The sequence below is a fragment of the Megalobrama amblycephala genome, linkage group LG22, assembly GCF_018812025.1.
Source record: "Megalobrama amblycephala isolate DHTTF-2021 linkage group LG22, ASM1881202v1, whole genome shotgun sequence".
In the NCBI taxonomy this organism is placed as follows: Eukaryota; Metazoa; Chordata; class Actinopteri; order Cypriniformes; family Xenocyprididae; genus Megalobrama; species Megalobrama amblycephala.
Genome location: NC_063065.1, coordinates 13,031,464 through 13,049,488, shown reverse-complemented (window position 1 = coordinate 13,049,488; position 18,025 = coordinate 13,031,464). Strand labels below are relative to the sequence as shown.

Sequence of the window (18,025 nt, the reverse complement as noted above, 5' to 3'; positions counted from 1 at the left end):
TTGTATTTCAAAGTGATGGTCACAAGTGTGTATCCCTTCGATGTGCACGTTGTGATCGTCCTGAACAGGTGCTGCACTATTTCGCTCATAACCACCTTTGAATATACACATTAATATTCATGTGCCATTTACAGTGGTAAAAATGAATCATTTTATAAATGAGTCATTTGATATGGCAAGAATCATACTGTGATCACACTTTGTCAGTTTTTTCTGTTCCGGACACATATGGTGATTATGTGACAACAGTTTCATGTAATGTAACTCCGATGCCAAAGTATTTTTACTTTTTTTAACTTTTCAGATACGTGCTGCTTATATCCTCACTGCTTTTAATTAGGTATATTGAAAACAAATTACACATTTTCTGTGTCATAACCCCCAAACTGTCTCTAACTGAGCTGAACCAAACACTCTGGGTATGTTACAAATTGAAACATTTTCCCTCGAAGCCTAACAAGACCGTAGTTTTTGGTGCAGCTGGTCCGTTACCTTTGACCTCTTGTGCAATACTAATCTGTAGCAGCACTGTGAATTAGAACCCTGTCTGAGCAAAGCTGTAATCTGAAAACTACAAGAACATCATCATTTAAAGAAAAGGACAGTGTTGGAAAGGGATTAAGATCTTAAAACTGTCCATTAATCTCATTCATCCAGACAATAGACAATACTCAACAAATGTAATTCAGTAATTCCTCTTTTAAAGAATAGCTTGTAATCACCAGTGACAGATCTAGACCATGATTCTTAAAAGATTTCCAATACTTTCACTGACACATCTGGTGTAATTACAGCACATAAACTTACATGAAGATCAAGTGATTAAAGGCTTTTTCAAGACCAAATACATGGATGCATAATAAGATGCATACATATTATTGCCATTGCATCAATTAAAATTTGAGAAAAACAAAACTATAATTTTCTCAATTTTTTTTACTTTTATCTATCTATCTATCTATCTATCTATCTATCTATCTATCTATCTATCTATCTATCTTATTACAATTTAAAAGAACTGTTTTCTATTTTAATATACATTCAAATGTAATTTATTCCTGTGATGGCAAAGTTGAATTACTCCAGTCTTCAGAGTCACATGATCCTTCAAAAATCATTCTAATATGCTGATTTGGTGCTCATTTTGTATTATTAACAATTTTTTTTAAAAACTATTAAGCAGCACAACATTGATAATAAGAAGAATCATTAATATTAACTGAGCATAAATAATAAGTGATAATAATTGTTTACCAAATCAGTCTAAGTAATTTATGAAGGATCATGTGACACTGAAGACTGACTGCAATCAATTATATTGTAAAAAAAATGTCACAATATTACAGTTTTACTGTATTTTTGATCAAATAAATGCAGTGTAAAGCATAAAAAAGACTAATTATTCCAAACTTCTGACTTGTAGTGTGTGTGTAATTTTAGGCTCACCATTTTTCACGAGATAAGTTGCCAAAAGTCTGTCTTCTGTATATAAATGTTTGGAGAGAGTTTAACTTTTTATAACTTGTCTGTTTAGACTTTTCAATCTTTTTAACCTGCAAATGAATTATGTCCGTAGCATTACATATTTCATATGAAGAACAATTACCAACAACACTCTGAATTTCATTCGCTGTTCCTGTGTTTTAACATAATTTTTTTTTTTTTTATGCACAGCTCTCCCACAGCCAAGTGTAAATTACAGCGTGTGACATTGGGCTACTGTCGCATGTACAGCATATTTCTTCTTTTTGTTGGTACAAGAACAGAGAGATGATTCAATTTCTAGGCTTTGAGCCTGATGCTGATATGAAGAGGACGGTCCAACAGGGTACTCCTATGTATACGTTGAATATCCTTGTTTATCATCCCCAACATACATCACATCTATATTACAAATAGGTGCCCTGGTAGCTCTTGATATGGTAAATTGGATATTTTATGGTTTATGAAAAGCCGCATTTTTATCTTTCGCTTTTATTCATGACCTCTGAAGCTACAATGCAGACATTGTAAAGACAGGTTAAGCGTTATTAGGTTCATGAATACAAACACTGCTTTGATTCTGTGTCACTGGTAAGGTGGCTATCTCTTCTAGTTGCCTCACTGGTTTTGAGTTTATGTGAGTTTGAGCAGTACAAGCTCAATCCTACAGTGATGCTCACTGATAGCACTGCCTTTATGCCTCTTAAGAGAGTTCAGACTTCTTTTGATGGATCCCATCCTAGTTCTTTAGAATCAAGCCCTTTGTCGTGAGCTAATCGCTGTATTAAATAATGCAGTGCAATCTATAATGAATGCACTCTCGTTATTGTCTCTGCTGTCTGTTAAGGTATGTGGAACGGCATAAAAAGTTGCACTGGGAAAGTGAACATGGGAGAGAATGATGGAAATCATGTAAATGGGGTCTTGAAAGTAGTTGACTCCATACAGTAATTGCTGACAGTATTTATCCAGGCAAGGCTTTGTGATGGCTGATTACTGCTGGCCCTGATTAACGACTCCTGCATGTGTCTCCACATCTGTGCTGTGCAGAGAATTAGAGAGGACAGAGTAATACCATAATACTAGTGCTTTCCAAATGGCTAATTTACAGAGTTGAAACACTGGAGAGAGTTAAGATGTTTCAGAACCCCCTTCCTGTTTTGTGGTTGAGTAATATGCTTTTTTCCCCCTTTGTTCTGATTGTTTTATAGTATTTTAGTCTTCATTCATTGCATGTTGTAAGGGTTAGCCATGCTCTTTTTTCGTCTGATTTTATTATGCAAGCTAGTCAGTGAATCCATGTTTTTTGGATGTTTTATGATCCATTAAAAAATTTCATTGGTAGAGAAAAACGCAGCGTTTTCCCCTACCGCGAATCCAATTTCATGTGATTATTGTAATTGGTTAATGTGTAAAATTAGAAAGGGCTTGGCTTTTTAAATTATGTATGATTTTGTATCATTAAACGGTGGCTGGGCAGGGTTGCCAGGTCGTGCCATATAGCCTAAAACTCAGCGAAAATCTGGTTAAAAAACTTTTAAATGGCCCTACCAATCCTCTCTCGTGCTGTACTAGAGTACCTTTTACTTCCTCTCTTATTATCCCCATTAACTGAAAAGGTATTTCCGGTGACGTAGTTCACTAGAGAAGGTTGTGATGTGATGAAGTACTAGCCTGGTTGCTGTCCCTGGTACTGAACTAAACGAGTCACATGGGGTGCGTGAAAACATTTTGTAATTGTTAAAAGTGTTCGTAAGAAACAGTTCTGTCAATGACACCCAAAAAGTCTCACTTTTTGAGGATTGGAATGAAGATAAGATGTTTCATCTCCCTCCCCAAAGATCTCTCAGATATGTCCAGCGACTTGACAAGACAAATTAAAACTTTCGATAAAGAAAGCGAAGTAATCTTTAATGTTTAAAAGTAAACGTTTATCTTACATCCGTCTATATCTGAGGTCGTGAAATAAATGAATTGTTTTTATTTGACGTTCAGGCGCTGCATTAAACCATTTGTTTTCATCGGAAAGTGTCACTGTCTTTGATGTTAACACTGTTGAAGTTAAATCTTAAGCGTTTTCTCCTCATTTTTCCGTTTATTATTATTATTATAATAATAATAATTTGCATATTATTATTCTGTTAGTGAATAATTCATGATATTTAGTTGTTTTAATACGCTTTTTAACCTTTCCTGTTTTCATACAAAACAAAATGTTAACTTCAGGAATTAATACATTTGTAAATAATTCATTTTAGTGATTTAGTGATTTTATATAGCCTACAGCATATAGTTATACTGTTTGTATTTATTTATCCCTGCCTTCAGCATTCTTGAAACTTCGACTTTTTTAATTAAGGAAAAATCTAAAGCTAAACGTGGTGTTTGTTGTAGAAATTTAGTTTTTAAGTGAAAACGGAATTGCTGTTGCTCTTCATAACAGCTTCGTGTGAAAGGGCATCTTCCTGTCCGTATCTAATTGTTTCGATGTGATGGACAGCCGAACTAGAACAATGCAAACTAATGACACTGACACTGATGCTCATGACTGTTCCCTGTGATTAAAGACACCCAATTACGGCAGTGAACAGTGTCGTAATTATGTTCCTTAATCACATCCAGGAGGTTTAATTGCCTTAACGATGTGTTTAATTAAAAGGAATATAGGTATTGTAGTCGACAGTTTTGATACACTGTTGTTTTCAAATTAACATTATTAGACAACGTAAGGGATTTTTTTGTAATAATCATGATCGGGGTGACTAAGCTTTATTCTATAATACTAACAGACATTCTCCTTTGGCCGTAGGGCATTGCTGTCTATAACGCCTGGTCTTTTTTCCCAGTGCTTCGCCCGTTTCTATGTATGTAAACGAGCAGAAAATTAAAAACACTCGTGTTCCACAAACTAATTTAATGAGGAAAAATATTAAATATCTTGATTCTGATTCGTTAAATGTATCATAAAATTATTGTTGCCAGATGCCGAAGTTTAACATTTCAAAAATTACGTCTCATCCGTAAAATATATATCTTTTCCCAGCGACTTATTGATCGTAATCTCTCGAGCCCACAGGAGCCATGAATCACTTTCCTACCAGAGGACAACATACAACCAGGCATAATGTGTTGGATCAAAATATTTTAATAAAGCTTTCCAATACATCAACACATACAAATGGCCCTCTGTGGTCATATTGAAACTAATATATCTACATTGCTTCCAGCCTCGACCTGACAACAAGTTGAAACCGCCACGTCCCTATATCCAAACTGCATGTGTGTTTGTAAAAAGCCAAATTTACAGCAAAGATGACAATGCATAATCAGACCAGGCATGCAGACCCACTTGAATTCATCCATTTATATAAATTAAAAAAAGAAAAGAAAAAAAAAGCAAAACAACTTTTTAAGATTCCACCAAACTAACAATATATTATATTACAATTTTGAAATGAACAATCTCAACTACGCTTTCGAAATAACGCGTAGGCTACTTTGGAATAAAGTCCAATACGCTGCTCCTTCCAGCTGCTGCTTTTCAAAACACGGATGCACTTGAAAGCAAACATTTACATAACATAAATTCAAAGTAGCAAGAATACGTAGGCTATTATTGCAAGTTAGAGTTAAAAACCTTGAAAAGTTTGGCATCATAAACAAGGTAAAACATGGTTGCATGTTGTCAGGTCAGTGATACACGTCATTCTGAAGGGTCCACGTTAATTAACTGTTCATTCTTCATCATCACATAGACTTTGTTTGGTTTTTTTTATCCCACTCTCACCAGCACTTAAAGTATAGGCTATACCGTATGTACACAATCAGTTTTTCTTGGAATGAAGTTGTAAGAAAAGTTTTTAGCATTCTTCTCTATTGAGCTCATTGTAAAACTGCTGGAAAACATCAGCCTCTCTTTTTTCAGAGTCAAACGTTGCGCATGTGCTTCTACCAGAGTCAGTACCGCTGAAGAGTTTAAGGCTTGTCAGTGCATTGCTTACAGAGGCTGGAGGTGACATTGTTGAAAAGGGCACATTTGTCCGGACAGGAGGATGCTGCAACTCCTGCGGGGAACGGGTAACCAGCCGGCTGCTCGTATGCGCCCAAACCCGGTGTGAGAGCTGTGGTCGCGGGCAGCGAGGCGGCAGAGATAGCCTGGCCTTGGTTGAGATACGCAACCAGCCGTCTCATCTCCTCCAGCGCCTGTGCCTGCATGAGGATGTAATTTTTGGCTAAGAGCAAGGTGGCAATTTTGGAGAGCTTCCGTACAGACGGACTGTGCGCGTAAGGGATGACCGCGCGCAGCTCATCGAGCGCATCGTTCAGATCGTGCATTCTCCGTCTCTCCCGGGCGTTGATGTTTAGTCTCAGGATTTTCTGCTCTTTGTTTTTCTTACCTCCTTCTGACTTTGCGCCGGGCACCGTCGTTCTCCCGTCCGTCATGAGCATCATCTCGCACCGGCCGTCACTGTCATCGTCCGGACTCTGTTCGCCGCCGCTGCTCTCCGCAGCCGATGTCCTGTTTGCGCTCTCGCCGTACTTCACACACAAAGATCCGGTCGGCAGACCCAACGTGCCCGCTCGCCCCCCGGGCTGCACCGGGTCTGGGTCTGTCTGGTCAAAACAGCTAATGGGCGACTGGCTGTCCCGGGCACCAAGATCAATACCCGCAGCCGGTCGAAACGAGTCCATCTTTTTGCTCGACACTGCGCTGAGAGTTTTGTGAAAAATGTCTCCACCCAAGTTTATTCTCCTGTCCATAGTCTCCGGAAAAGTCGGATGCGATGGTGGGGCTTCACTCAGCCACTGTCCTCTCCTTAAGTTTCTACTCTATGAAGTGGAGTTGATGTTGATGGCTGCTCCACTTGTCAAGTGAGGTGTAGAGGCAGTAGCTCCTCCTAAAGTGCTCTACACTGCGTTTATCGTGTTGAGACACACTTTGTAGATCTCGGCAGCGATCAGCATCAGCAGCAGAAGGGGGAGTCTTTTACATCATTATCTCAAGTCGGGCTATTAATATGAAGAAGATTCGCCTATCGGGATTGAGCGCGCGCTACCCAATCAGGTTAACGTTTTAATTAATGGGATTAAAACGGTAACAAACAATCCAAACGGGTTTCTCACAGCTTTACAAAAGCACCGCGACTCTTTCATTCCTATGCCCATCTGTGTACACACAATGAACAACTGTATTCAAGCCGTTGCTTGAATACAAAATCAATTTTTATGTTCTAATGTTAATGTTTCCTGGTGGGTGCTGCAGACTTCTTCATAGGTTCGGGGAGGGACAGTGAGTATGTGGGGCTCATTTTTAAGGCAGATATTAAGATCAAGTGTCCTGGTAACAAACTCGCATCACATTTTAATATAAAAGTAACACTTCGAGAGAAGACCACTGACCTTGAGGCAAATTTTGATGTTTTTATTTTTATTTTTTTATGTCTTTTAACATATTTTCATGGGACATGCAAACTGTAAAACTGAAAATAAAATTTGAAAAGTTATTTGTCTTGTGAAGTGTATTGTTTTAAAAATATTTGCACATTTAAGCGTTTACTCGTCGACAATCTAAAAAATTAGACTTTTGATGTTTGAAAGCTGACTTGTTCCTTTCAGCTCATGCCATATCCAACACTGCTCCTATAATAGACCACATGATTTTTTCAGAGTAATGAGATGACCTATGAGATGATCACTATATTAAATAAAACCCTTGCATTATTTGAAGGAAAAAAAAAAATATTCAAAGAAGTACTCTTAGAAAATCACATCTGCAGCATGAATTAAACATGCAACTATTTGGATAATTGTAATTTTGCATTTGGGAGTATTTGGTAGGCAGGCCTACTTAATAAAGTTTACCTTCATTTGGCCTTTTTGTATTATAGGCTACTGTAAAACACAGTGGCAGACAATTGTAGTGTGCGAACTTTTGGGACAATGGTTATAAAAAAGAAAGAGGACACATTTGTGAGCACCAGTCTCCCCCACGTGGTCATAATGAATTTTACGCTCACCATATTTTTTTTCAGGTTGGTATCACTTATTAATCAACAATAAGCATCTTTTTGTTATTATATAATATCGCAGTAGTGATGTTCAGCTGTTCCTAAACTCTGAGACAGAAGACCATAGCTTTTAATAATTAAAATGTAAGAAGACATATTTTTCTAAAAGCAAATAAAGTCACAAAAAAATACATTTTGGTTAAGTTATAGGCCTATGTCTATATTATACTTTTTTCACTTAAGAAAACAGTTCAAATTCCTATTCATATTTCATATTCAGACTGCATTATTACACTGCAGTAGCCTAACAAGGTTAAAACCGCACTATAAAGGGTAAACCATAAAATGTGTAGCTCGTGATGTAGTAAATGTTTTTGCAATTACTGTCCTGTGCCACATGGTCTCAGACGGACTGCGAACATTATTAAACATTCGGACAGGCTCACCGAAACGTTTAATATTTATGACAAATGTTATGACAAATATTAGGCTATAGCCTATTAAAACACAGTAATAGCCTACAAAGACAACGTGAAAATACAAAACAACGTTGGATGAGTAGCCTGCATGTTTGGTTAATTTCAAAACAACTATAGTGATATCTAATTATTGAAAAAATTATAATTCTGTTTTATTATCCACGTCTGCGTATGGTTAGTTGTAGTAGTTATTTACTTTTATTTGTTACCCATGATACTGTTACCTGTTACAGAGAAATTCAGGCTGTATACATGTACTATTGCTGCAGTAGACCATGAGCAATGATCAGTTTTCATCAGTGTGATGAATGAACCGGAAGTATTTTTAATCTCTTTCTTAAAAGATGCTGATTCTATCCTGTGTGTGGACGGAGTTTAACCAGCAACAGTTTAAATGTTCATTTTTTCCTTTTTGCCATTTATTATGATATGAAATATGTTGACAGGAAGCAAATTTGGAGAGAGAAGGCAGACCAGGATTTGAACTCAGGATTCCTGGTGCGCAACAGCACCAGATGTAAGCACACTGTCCACGAGCCCATCGGGAACTTTTGGCGGGCTGTCGAAATCCGAAATCCAAAAGTTATAGTTATCTGAAATTGGCTGATCGATATGATTTTCAGGAAAAGAATTTTGAGAAAACAGTTTTAAACTGTCATATTCCCACTGGTGGGATGCTTGGCGCTCTTTTTATTTATTGCATTTTTTTCATATTACATATTTTAGTAATCATCATAAATGAGGTATCATTTGAAAGCTTACGAGATCAAGATTCATCTCCTGAAAACCGTTTTGAAATCTGATGTTGTGTTACCAAGGAAACGGTATGGTGTCAGATTTCATATTACAAAATGTATTTTAACTACTCAAATTATTTTCTAATCTTGACAAAACACATATCGTCTGAAAGGTCTGAGTCTCACAGTTTCATATTTTCCAACTGGTGACAGAAGTGAAATCTGGACAAAAAATTATAAATTTGTTACAGGAGAATGCATCTTAAAAAATCAATGGAATGTTGGTGACACCCGGTGGCTATTTTTGGTACAAGCGCCTAAACAAAATCTCAGGAGCTTCAATTTTTGTGACATCACCTTCAAATTTGAAACACAGCTTGGTTAGACATTTGGATTTTATTTGATAGACATATATTTGATAAAATATACATTTTATATATAATAAAAATGTTTAGTACAGTACATTTGATTTACATTAAATTTAAACTTCCATAACTTATCCATAGTTTAATTTTTTTCCCCAAATAATCTGTTGAGTGTCTTCTTTAAAACAAGACCAAACTTAGGTTTGTACTCCAAAGCATTTTTGAATTACAACCTTTCAAGTTTGGATAGTGCATTTTCATGTCTATTCTCAAAAATGGGGTGACAGTTAAGGGGTTGAGAGGCAAAGAAAATAAAAGCACAACAGTCAAGTATCACAAGTAAAAGAAAATCAAAGCCAATAATGTCAAAATTCCAAATTTTAGGTTGATATCTCAAAAAATAGCTTTCAGTAAGATTTTGTTTGGGTGTAGTTTTATCATCTCATATTAGAGATGATAGAAAATATGTTATAGAATAATAATCTTGAAAATCTTGAAAAACAATTTTGACAAAAACAAAAAAACAAACAAAAACATTTGACCTATTTTTTTACTTTACTGAAATCGCTCCATCAGGACATATGACGGGTTTTCCCAGATCGCATCACAAATGTTCATTTATTATGATATTAAATATTTTGACAGGAAGCAAAATTGGGGAGAAGGCAGACAGGATTCAGAAAAGTCCACGAGGCAGGACTCAAAGTCAGGATTTCTGGTGCACAACAGCACCAGATGTCACCACACTGTCCATAAGGCTATCGGGAAGTGCGAGACTTAGCCAGTTTGATAAATATTAGAACCTCATGGGGGTAGCAAATATACAGCTGCAATATGATGAGAGATGTTGATGCAGTGACTTAAAAGATGAAAAGTAGCGATTCTTTTTGAAAATGTAGTGCTTCTTTTTGGAAATGTAGCGATTCTTTTTGGAAATGTAGCGATTCTTTTTGGGAAAGCAGCAAATCTTTTTGAAAAAAATATAGCGATTCTTTTTGGGAAAGTAGCAAATCTTTTTGAAAAAAATGTAGTGATTCTTTTTGAGGAAAGTAGGGATTATTTTTGAGGAAAGTTGCAATTCTTTTTGAAAAATGTAACGATTCTTTTGGATTATAAAATAATATACAGCTGTCAAAATCTGCGAGCCTAGACTCGAACCTAGGATTCTTTGTACGCAACTGCACTGTCAGCGCATTGTCCACAAAGCCATTGGGAAGTGCAAGAATGAGCCAATTTGATAAATATTAGAACTCATGGGGGGGGAACAGAATTCGATGGCAAATATACAGCTGTCGAAACTGCCCCCCCCCCCCCCCCCCAAAATGATGAGAGATGTTTCTGCAGTGACTAAAAAGATGCAGATTCTATCCTCTGTATGGATGGACTTTAACCAGCATCAGTTTAAATGTTCAATTTTTGCCTTTCATGATTCTTTTAGAAAATATAGCAATTCTTTTTGAAGAAAGTAGCGATTCTTTTTTGGAAAGTAGCGATTCTTTTTGGAAACGTAACGATTCTTTTTGGAAATGTAGTGATTTTTTTTGAAGAAAGTAACGATTCTTTTAGAAAAATGTAACGATTCTTTCTGATTATAAAATAATATACAGCTGTCAAAATCTGCAAGCCTGGACTCAAACCTAGGATTCTTTGGACGCAACTGCACTAGAGGTCGGACAGAATTCGACAGCAAATATACGTCTGTCGAAATCCGTTGCGAGGCAGGATTCAAACTCAGGATTCATGGTGCACAACAGCACCAGATATCAGCACACTGTCCAGAAGGCTATTGGGAACTCCCCCTCCCCCACATGATTATAGATGTTGATGTAGTGACTTAACTCCATATTTTCCTTAAGTAAACACATTTTTCCCTTTACAAAATTGGATTTTTTTTATAGAAACATATAGGAACATTATAGGCCTATATTATAGTTATTTTTTAAGATGATACACGAACGACACTTATTAAACATGCAACGTGATGTCATGTGACAATGACTACTCTAACATAAATGATACAGGGGAAATATTCAAAAAGCATGACGCTAATATTTCATTCAGTCTCTTATTCTGATCCGCTGTTTGTTTCCTCTCACTCACCCTCGTACACTGAGATCTGTAGCTGTTTAATAACTACTAGCCTATTATTCATCACTTAGCATCATTTGGCTCCACGAATGAATGAGTTTGCATGCAAGTAAACTTTGAAATCAGCAGTTAAATCCTGCTTCTCCTGCAGGTGGCGTAGTTGCTCTATACATGCCATTTTATATGTCCTCTTGCGCCATATATATGTTCTGATCTTTTCTTTCTTTTAACAAACACTGGTTGCATAGCAACACAATGAATCGAGACATGTTATTTTTTTAAATTTTATCATTTCAAAGTGGTCACTTCATACCAATTACTGCATACTTCTGATACGAGAGTAGCTCGCCTCGCGCAATTGTGGCCGCGCGTGCAGATCTGTCAAGGCTCGCGCGTGATCTGAATAATGATGGCGGAGTTTATGCGATGCATTACTGAGCCTCTAAGCTTATTTAATACAAGTTATGCAGCGTGTGATGAATTTTAGTGTGTAGACATGCGTTATATCGCACATTTTCCACGTTCTTAGGAAAGTTTTTGTAGCAAAGGGCCATGGGATGTGATGTGGATATAAACATCATTCCGCCGACATCTTGAATTGTTCTGACGCCGTGTGTTACGTAACTCTGCTGGGGCAGCAGTATTATGAAGCCTTGCTCCTTTAGTGTCTTTAGTACGGCTTATTAATTTTTCTTCAATCCTGGGCAGTTTGTATTATTATTATTATGTAGGCCTATTTTTTGTCATTTGGCCAAAATCTCACATTATTAAAGACGAAGTGGCACACACAGACTATTTAAGACACAGACTGGAAGACAAATGCTAGACTAAAAGACACTCTTCTCCGCTCCTCAAATACATAAAACATTAGCCTTTATGTATAGTGTTTCTTGAGTATAGAAAACGTTGTACTTATTCAAACAACCAGTTCTTTATTTACCTTTGCATTGCAAACAAGCAGAGACGGTCCAAACTGCGTGCAGCACTTCATGCAAGATTGAGGCGGGGTGGAGTTATGAGGTTTGACTGACAGTTTTATGATCCAATGGTCATCGTCACAATCTCTTTTTAATACTTTTCATTGTTAAATATTTGCAAAACCCACAGACAGACATAAAGGGTGAAAATAGTAATTATTTAAGACAAAAAAAAAAAGATAAAAGGAGATACAAGGTTTCTCCCAGGCAGAAATGATATTTCATTAATGTATAAAGTAATTTTCTTTCAGAGTTTTAGCTTTAGAGTAAAATAATAACAATTTTAAAAAATAAAAATACTTCTCATTGTAAGTGGGTACCCCCTGGATGTTCAAGCATAGGCACGTGCCTAGAATGCCTATGCATAAATCAAACATATTAAATGTATCTTGTCGAATACCTCAATAAAAATAAAATAAAAATGTAGTAATTTTTTACTGTTTTTTAATTTATTATTTATTTATTTTATGGTAAGTCAATAGTAACCAAAACTGTTTGGCTACCAGCATTCTTCAAAATATTTTCTTTTGTGTTCCACAAAAGAAAGGATGTCATGCAGGTTTGAAACGCCATGAAGATGAGTAAATTATAACATATTTTTTATTTTTGGATGAACTGTCTCTTTAAGTAGCTACTCGTCTTGATTAGACACTACGGTTTTAGCCGTTAGGGGTCGACATCTCCTTAGGGATCATTCAATTGGATTGAAGATTACTGTAGGTGAAAAATCAACTCAAAGCAGGCCATTCCAGTGTTTTCTTTCAACCGAGCAGATACATTTGTGAAAATACTGCCGTTAATGTCATTCTCTCTTGATTCTCAAGTGAAGGTTGGTTAAGTATTCATCTCAGGGTTTCAATATAATTCGTGCTGTAAAATATAAAACAACGTGACCAGTTGGGTGGTTGATATAATTTCAAATTTGAGATTCACAAAACAACAATACCGTGATCTCTATTGTTGCAAAGTAATGATCGAATTAATGCTATTTTTTATTATTATAAAAACACCACTTGTCTTTTGCCACACTCGCTTGCAAGTGAGCATAGGGTTAGTTGTTGGTTGTTTACTTTTATCTGTTAGCCGTGATGCAGTTTTTCCTGCAAAGAGAAATTCAGCACCACGCGTAGTGGACAGCGCCTCACCTTCAAGACCGCAGCGTATCGCATCGTTACAGATTGCAGTACACACATACTTTAGCAGTTATTTAGCACAATATCCAAAAGACACAGACCAGAACTATCAAAACTATCTTTTATTGGAAAATGCAATTTTAATGAAATGCAAAGTTCAGGTAGAATTTCTCAAAGCTGCAGTATTTTTGGCCTGCTGCTGGCGGAAGGCTCCGCTCTTGGCATTCACCGCGTGCCTTAATTGTAAGACATTAAATCAAGGTCCGCTGTGAACACGGAGAGCCAGAGTCTCAAATCACGCAGAGCCTGTCTAAAATATGCCATAAACCCTCTCCATCATTGTAACCATCGCAAAGCAGCTGTATTACCATCAAATCCTTCGTTTATCCAGTCATTCCCCAACCTCTGGTTTTAGTGTCCCGGCGCGTATGACTGGAGCAGCCTACTACGGCGTATTCCCTATTAAATTAATGTTTTTCAAACCATTCACAGTGATGTCCTGTGCTATTGAAACCATTCCGTTAAGTGTTTAAACACAGCACAGATCTGATATAAAAGCGAAGCGAATGCTCAAAAGGATTACTTAACCGCCGTATGATGAAATATGGCCATGAAATGTTGACAGCAAAGGGATAAGGCCTTCATTATTTTTTTGTAGCTGGTATCAAAATGACAGCCAGTCTGGGACAAAGAGGGACAAGGGGGGGTTGACCATTTGATCTGCTTGAAAGGACCTCTGCTCTGTCAAAAAAAAAGCTTGAGGGGCTTCGACCACGTCCGTACGTACTCACACACCTACAAGAAGAAAACACAAAAATACATATTAGAAACATGAAAGGCTTCCAGTTAAATGTGAAACAAAATACTCAACCCTCGAATGCGTCAAAAAGAATTCAGATATATTCCAGGCAAACGTCGCGTTAAGCTAATACGCATGTTCGAGAAAAGATGCATCCAAATGCGTTCGAAAAAGACGCATAACTGTATTCCATTCGCAAGGAACAACGTACTTCCCACAGCTCCTTCTGGGAGTGAAGATGGGCTGAATATTCCCAGTGCCCGTGCTGTTAAACGGTACCGGTCTCTCTCTCCCTCTCTCTCCAGTCTTTTCCCCATGCCGACTGACTTTAGGATTAATGGCTCTCCAGCCAAACAAATAAGGCATCTGCTTTTAGCAGAAGAGGATTGCATTGGGGGTGGTGACGTCACTGGGCAAACAGATGTTTGCGACCAACGTCCTGACCGTCTCCTTATGTCCTTGAGAGTAAAAAGAGCGCACGTTTGCTCTGACATAACCGCGTTTTTTGTTTCCCTTTAATAATTACTCCTCCTTTAGTAGCCTTCCTCTGCTTACAAGACGCCTGTCATCACTGTCAATCGATCAGCGTAATAGGCCTATAGAACTAAGAGGAAAGAGAATTAGCTATTGAAATTAAGTTTGCCACCATCAGCATTTTCTGTGCAGAATTCCCCATACGGATTTCTGAACGCTGTATCCATGTATTTAGACTGCAGATAAGACGTTTTTTTAAAAAAAAAAAACAAAAAACAAAAACACCTAAGAGTTTTATCCTCGTAGTTTTGCTTGAAATACAAAGGCTTGTCTTACTCTATCAGATACACAACAAGAAGGTACAGTTTGCTGCACCATGTCCAATCTTTCTAGGCATACATTAAAAAATAAACGAGTGTTACTAGCTTAAAGAGAATTTCTCTTATCATATTTCTCAGACCTGGTACAGCAAACAGCCTGAAAATATTCTCAAAGTCGAGTTTGTGTGCGCAGTAATCCGCATCTATCACACGTTCTGTTTACATTGGCGTCAACAGACCTCTCAAAAACCTACTACTGTATGCTGTTTTTAATTTGCGAGGATACTGTATGTCAGTATGGGAATATGAAATCGGACCAAAAGAATAAAGATTCAATATTCAGCTTGAATAATCAAAAACATTGACAATTCAAAAACGCCATCGCCATCCATACCAAGAGACCACTACAGCCGTCAAAACATCTTTAGTAGTAGTGTTTGTTCATTTCGTGTTTTAATGTTCTATGTCACGCAGTTTCTTCCACTCATTAGTAGCTCACAATTTTAAGCAGATTTTTACATACGATGGTCGTATGAATGGAATCGAGAAACAAAGGGAAACGCCATTTTTGATCAAAAATGTCTGTGCATTGCATTATAATTCGTGCATGTTTCTCGTTCCTGGTCTTAAGCCCACGCGCTTCTGATTTATCAGTGTTTGTACTCTCATAATGAGCAGTAAAATATGACCTAGTTGACCCAGCGTCCATTAATCTATTGTCTGTGGGAATCAAGCGGGTACAAACAAAGCGAAACCAACACGTAACGAGTCCTCGTGCTTTTTGCTTGAAAAAACAGTTCGCGTTTGCGATAAACGATTGATACACCACTAAAAGCATTCGCGTGGTTGTATTTTGCATGCGTTTTATCCAGCGCACTGTAAAAACAATAGCAAGTGCAACGTGGGAAAAAGCTTCCCCGTTATATTCTGATGATACCCATCGCGAGCAAATGCCAACAATTAGCTACATTTTGTCTAATATCAGACACGTTTCCATTTTAGCCTTCTCTTTTTGCATGTGTTGCTTTATTTTGTATTCGTAATCCCACATATGTATCCCATAATATTCCACACTTACGCGCTCGCTCGCTCGCTCGCTCCACAGCCTCAGCAGGAGGTCGTTGGCTTTCCGTGTATTCATATCCATTCATTTTCAAGAGGCTGTCTTCGTTTTATAATTCGCTTTTCGCGATTTAAAGAAACTTAATTGTATTCCCGGGTTTCTGTCGATGTGTAGTTGGATGCCTCCGCTAAGCGACTTGCCCTATCTTGCAGTGAGTCAGGGGCTGGAGCCCCTGCAAAGCATGGCTGCGTTTTTCTCTTTTTTTCAAAAGAGGGCAGGTCGCTATGCATTATAATGAGTTAAATCTCTCTCTCTCGCTCTGCCCCTCGCACGCACACACACACACAGTTGCAAATTTGAAATTGCAATAGACCTCTCAACAAAAACATCAAGCTTTTGTAACGTTGAAGTGCCGACCCGTGGTGTCTAATGTATACATCTCTACTGATATTACATTCATTAGTGTGTTATATAAAACTCAGTCAGATGTGTTGCCTGAGCATAATCTCATTTTAGATTACTTGTGCACATTGTCGAATCGTTGCGTTAGTGTTTTGACGCAATTTGTCACGTTCTGTCCATTACGACGCCCCAGTGGTCCACGTTATATGGAAGAATTATTGCTCAGTCTCGTTGTATTTGTTATAGAACATTTTGTTGCTTCTAATGAATCATTTGGATAGTCAAATAACGTTTTATTCCACCGCAATCGTTAGTCGGATAACTTAACCGGGAATAGCAGGCTCATTTGTTTTATTATTTTTTTATAAATGTAGGCTACTAAGAAGGTTAAATTCACAGCCAATCAGGATATCCAGGCTGTAGTGCGCTATAGCCTATCGCCTGCAGTAACCTATATAGCCAAATGATAATTATATCATTTCTGCGTGTGCAGTTGTCATTTTCACAGAAAACCAAATCAGAACTTATCATGGAAATCGTAAGAAAAAAAAAAGTAAACTAAAAATACCAAACTTTACGTTTGCATATTAAAGAAAAACATCTTTAAGGGATGTTGTATAATTTATCTAATTTTCTTTAAAGCTTTTTTTTGGGGGGGACAAAAAAATGCTTATGGTTCTTCAAAAAAAGTCAGTGAGACGTGATGTTGCATTAATAATTAATCGAAGTAGCCTGCCGTTGTCTACCATGTCAGTGGTTGTATTTCTTTTAGCATTCTTTTTAGCATCAAACAGGAACAACACAGAACAGACAAAATGAGAATAACTTTAGACAATTCTGTCGGTGTTTGTCTCTTGATGCAGTGGGTTACGGTTTAATGTAGGCTAATGTATTTTTAGGAGGAGCTACAGAGTGTCTTTTCATTTTTATCACACGTTCATAACGTTTCTGCGATGGAGTACAAGCTGGCAGGTAGACTTGATCAAGTGGAACAAATAAAACTAAGACTTAATGATTATTATTCGATTAATAAGCAATTCGTTTTCCCTTTCATAGTCCCCCAAAGCAGTGCTACTGCTGCAACTTTAAAGGGAATTTTAAAGAGATTATTTTCCCTGGGAAAACGCCATTGTTCGTACTGAAACAATAGGAGCTGCAGGCAACCGCAGTGAGGCGGCATGAATGGCGAAGCTCCGGGTCAGTGCATTGGGTCTCAGGCCCCAAAGCCTCCTTTCCCCGTGCATCACAATGACCCTGCGCGAGGTCGAGGCTCCGCGGGGTCATAGGGCATCACCTATTGTTCTGCACTTCAAAACAGATAAACATTTATTAATCAAGGCTGGCCAGAGGGCCCTGTTTCTCAGGGAAAAGTGGGGTAAGGCTGTACCTACCAGTGCTATGTGCCAGAAGGACTTCTGATGTTGTATATGAATAAGGCGTAGACTATATATATTACAAATCAACGGAGTCAATAATTATCTGCAGGATGAAAGGACCACAAATATTCGCTCTCAAGTAAGGCCGATTTTTTTTTAGATGTTTATAGGCCTACAATGTGCAGCTGACTATTTTGCATTAACTTGCATATAGCCTATTATCTATATGTGTTACACGTTTTTTTAACCTTGAACATACGATGTTTTGCTAGTTTTTTCGTAGAAGTCAGTGCTATCTGTCGTGTAAAGTTAAAAAATAAAA

General features: G+C 37.5%; 1 protein-coding gene across 1 annotated transcript; it reads right to left on the bottom strand.

Annotated features, from left to right (window-relative positions):
- Window positions 1-4,609: 4,609 nt before the first annotated feature.
- bhlhe22 (basic helix-loop-helix family, member e22) lies at window positions 4,610-6,905 on the bottom strand. Its single transcript, XM_048175403.1, has one exon. It carries the CDS (start codon window positions 6,241-6,243, stop codon window positions 5,458-5,460), a length of 786 nt encoding a protein of 261 aa, XP_048031360.1. The 5' UTR covers window positions 6,244-6,905; the 3' UTR covers window positions 4,610-5,457.
- Window positions 6,906-18,025: the final 11,120 nt, after the last annotated feature.

Bases quoted from the DNA above. Each gene is read 5' to 3' on its own strand.
- bhlhe22 (XM_048175403.1), bottom strand. From the start codon at position 6,243: ATGGACAGGAGAATAAACTTGGGTGGAGACATTTTTCACAAAACTCTC.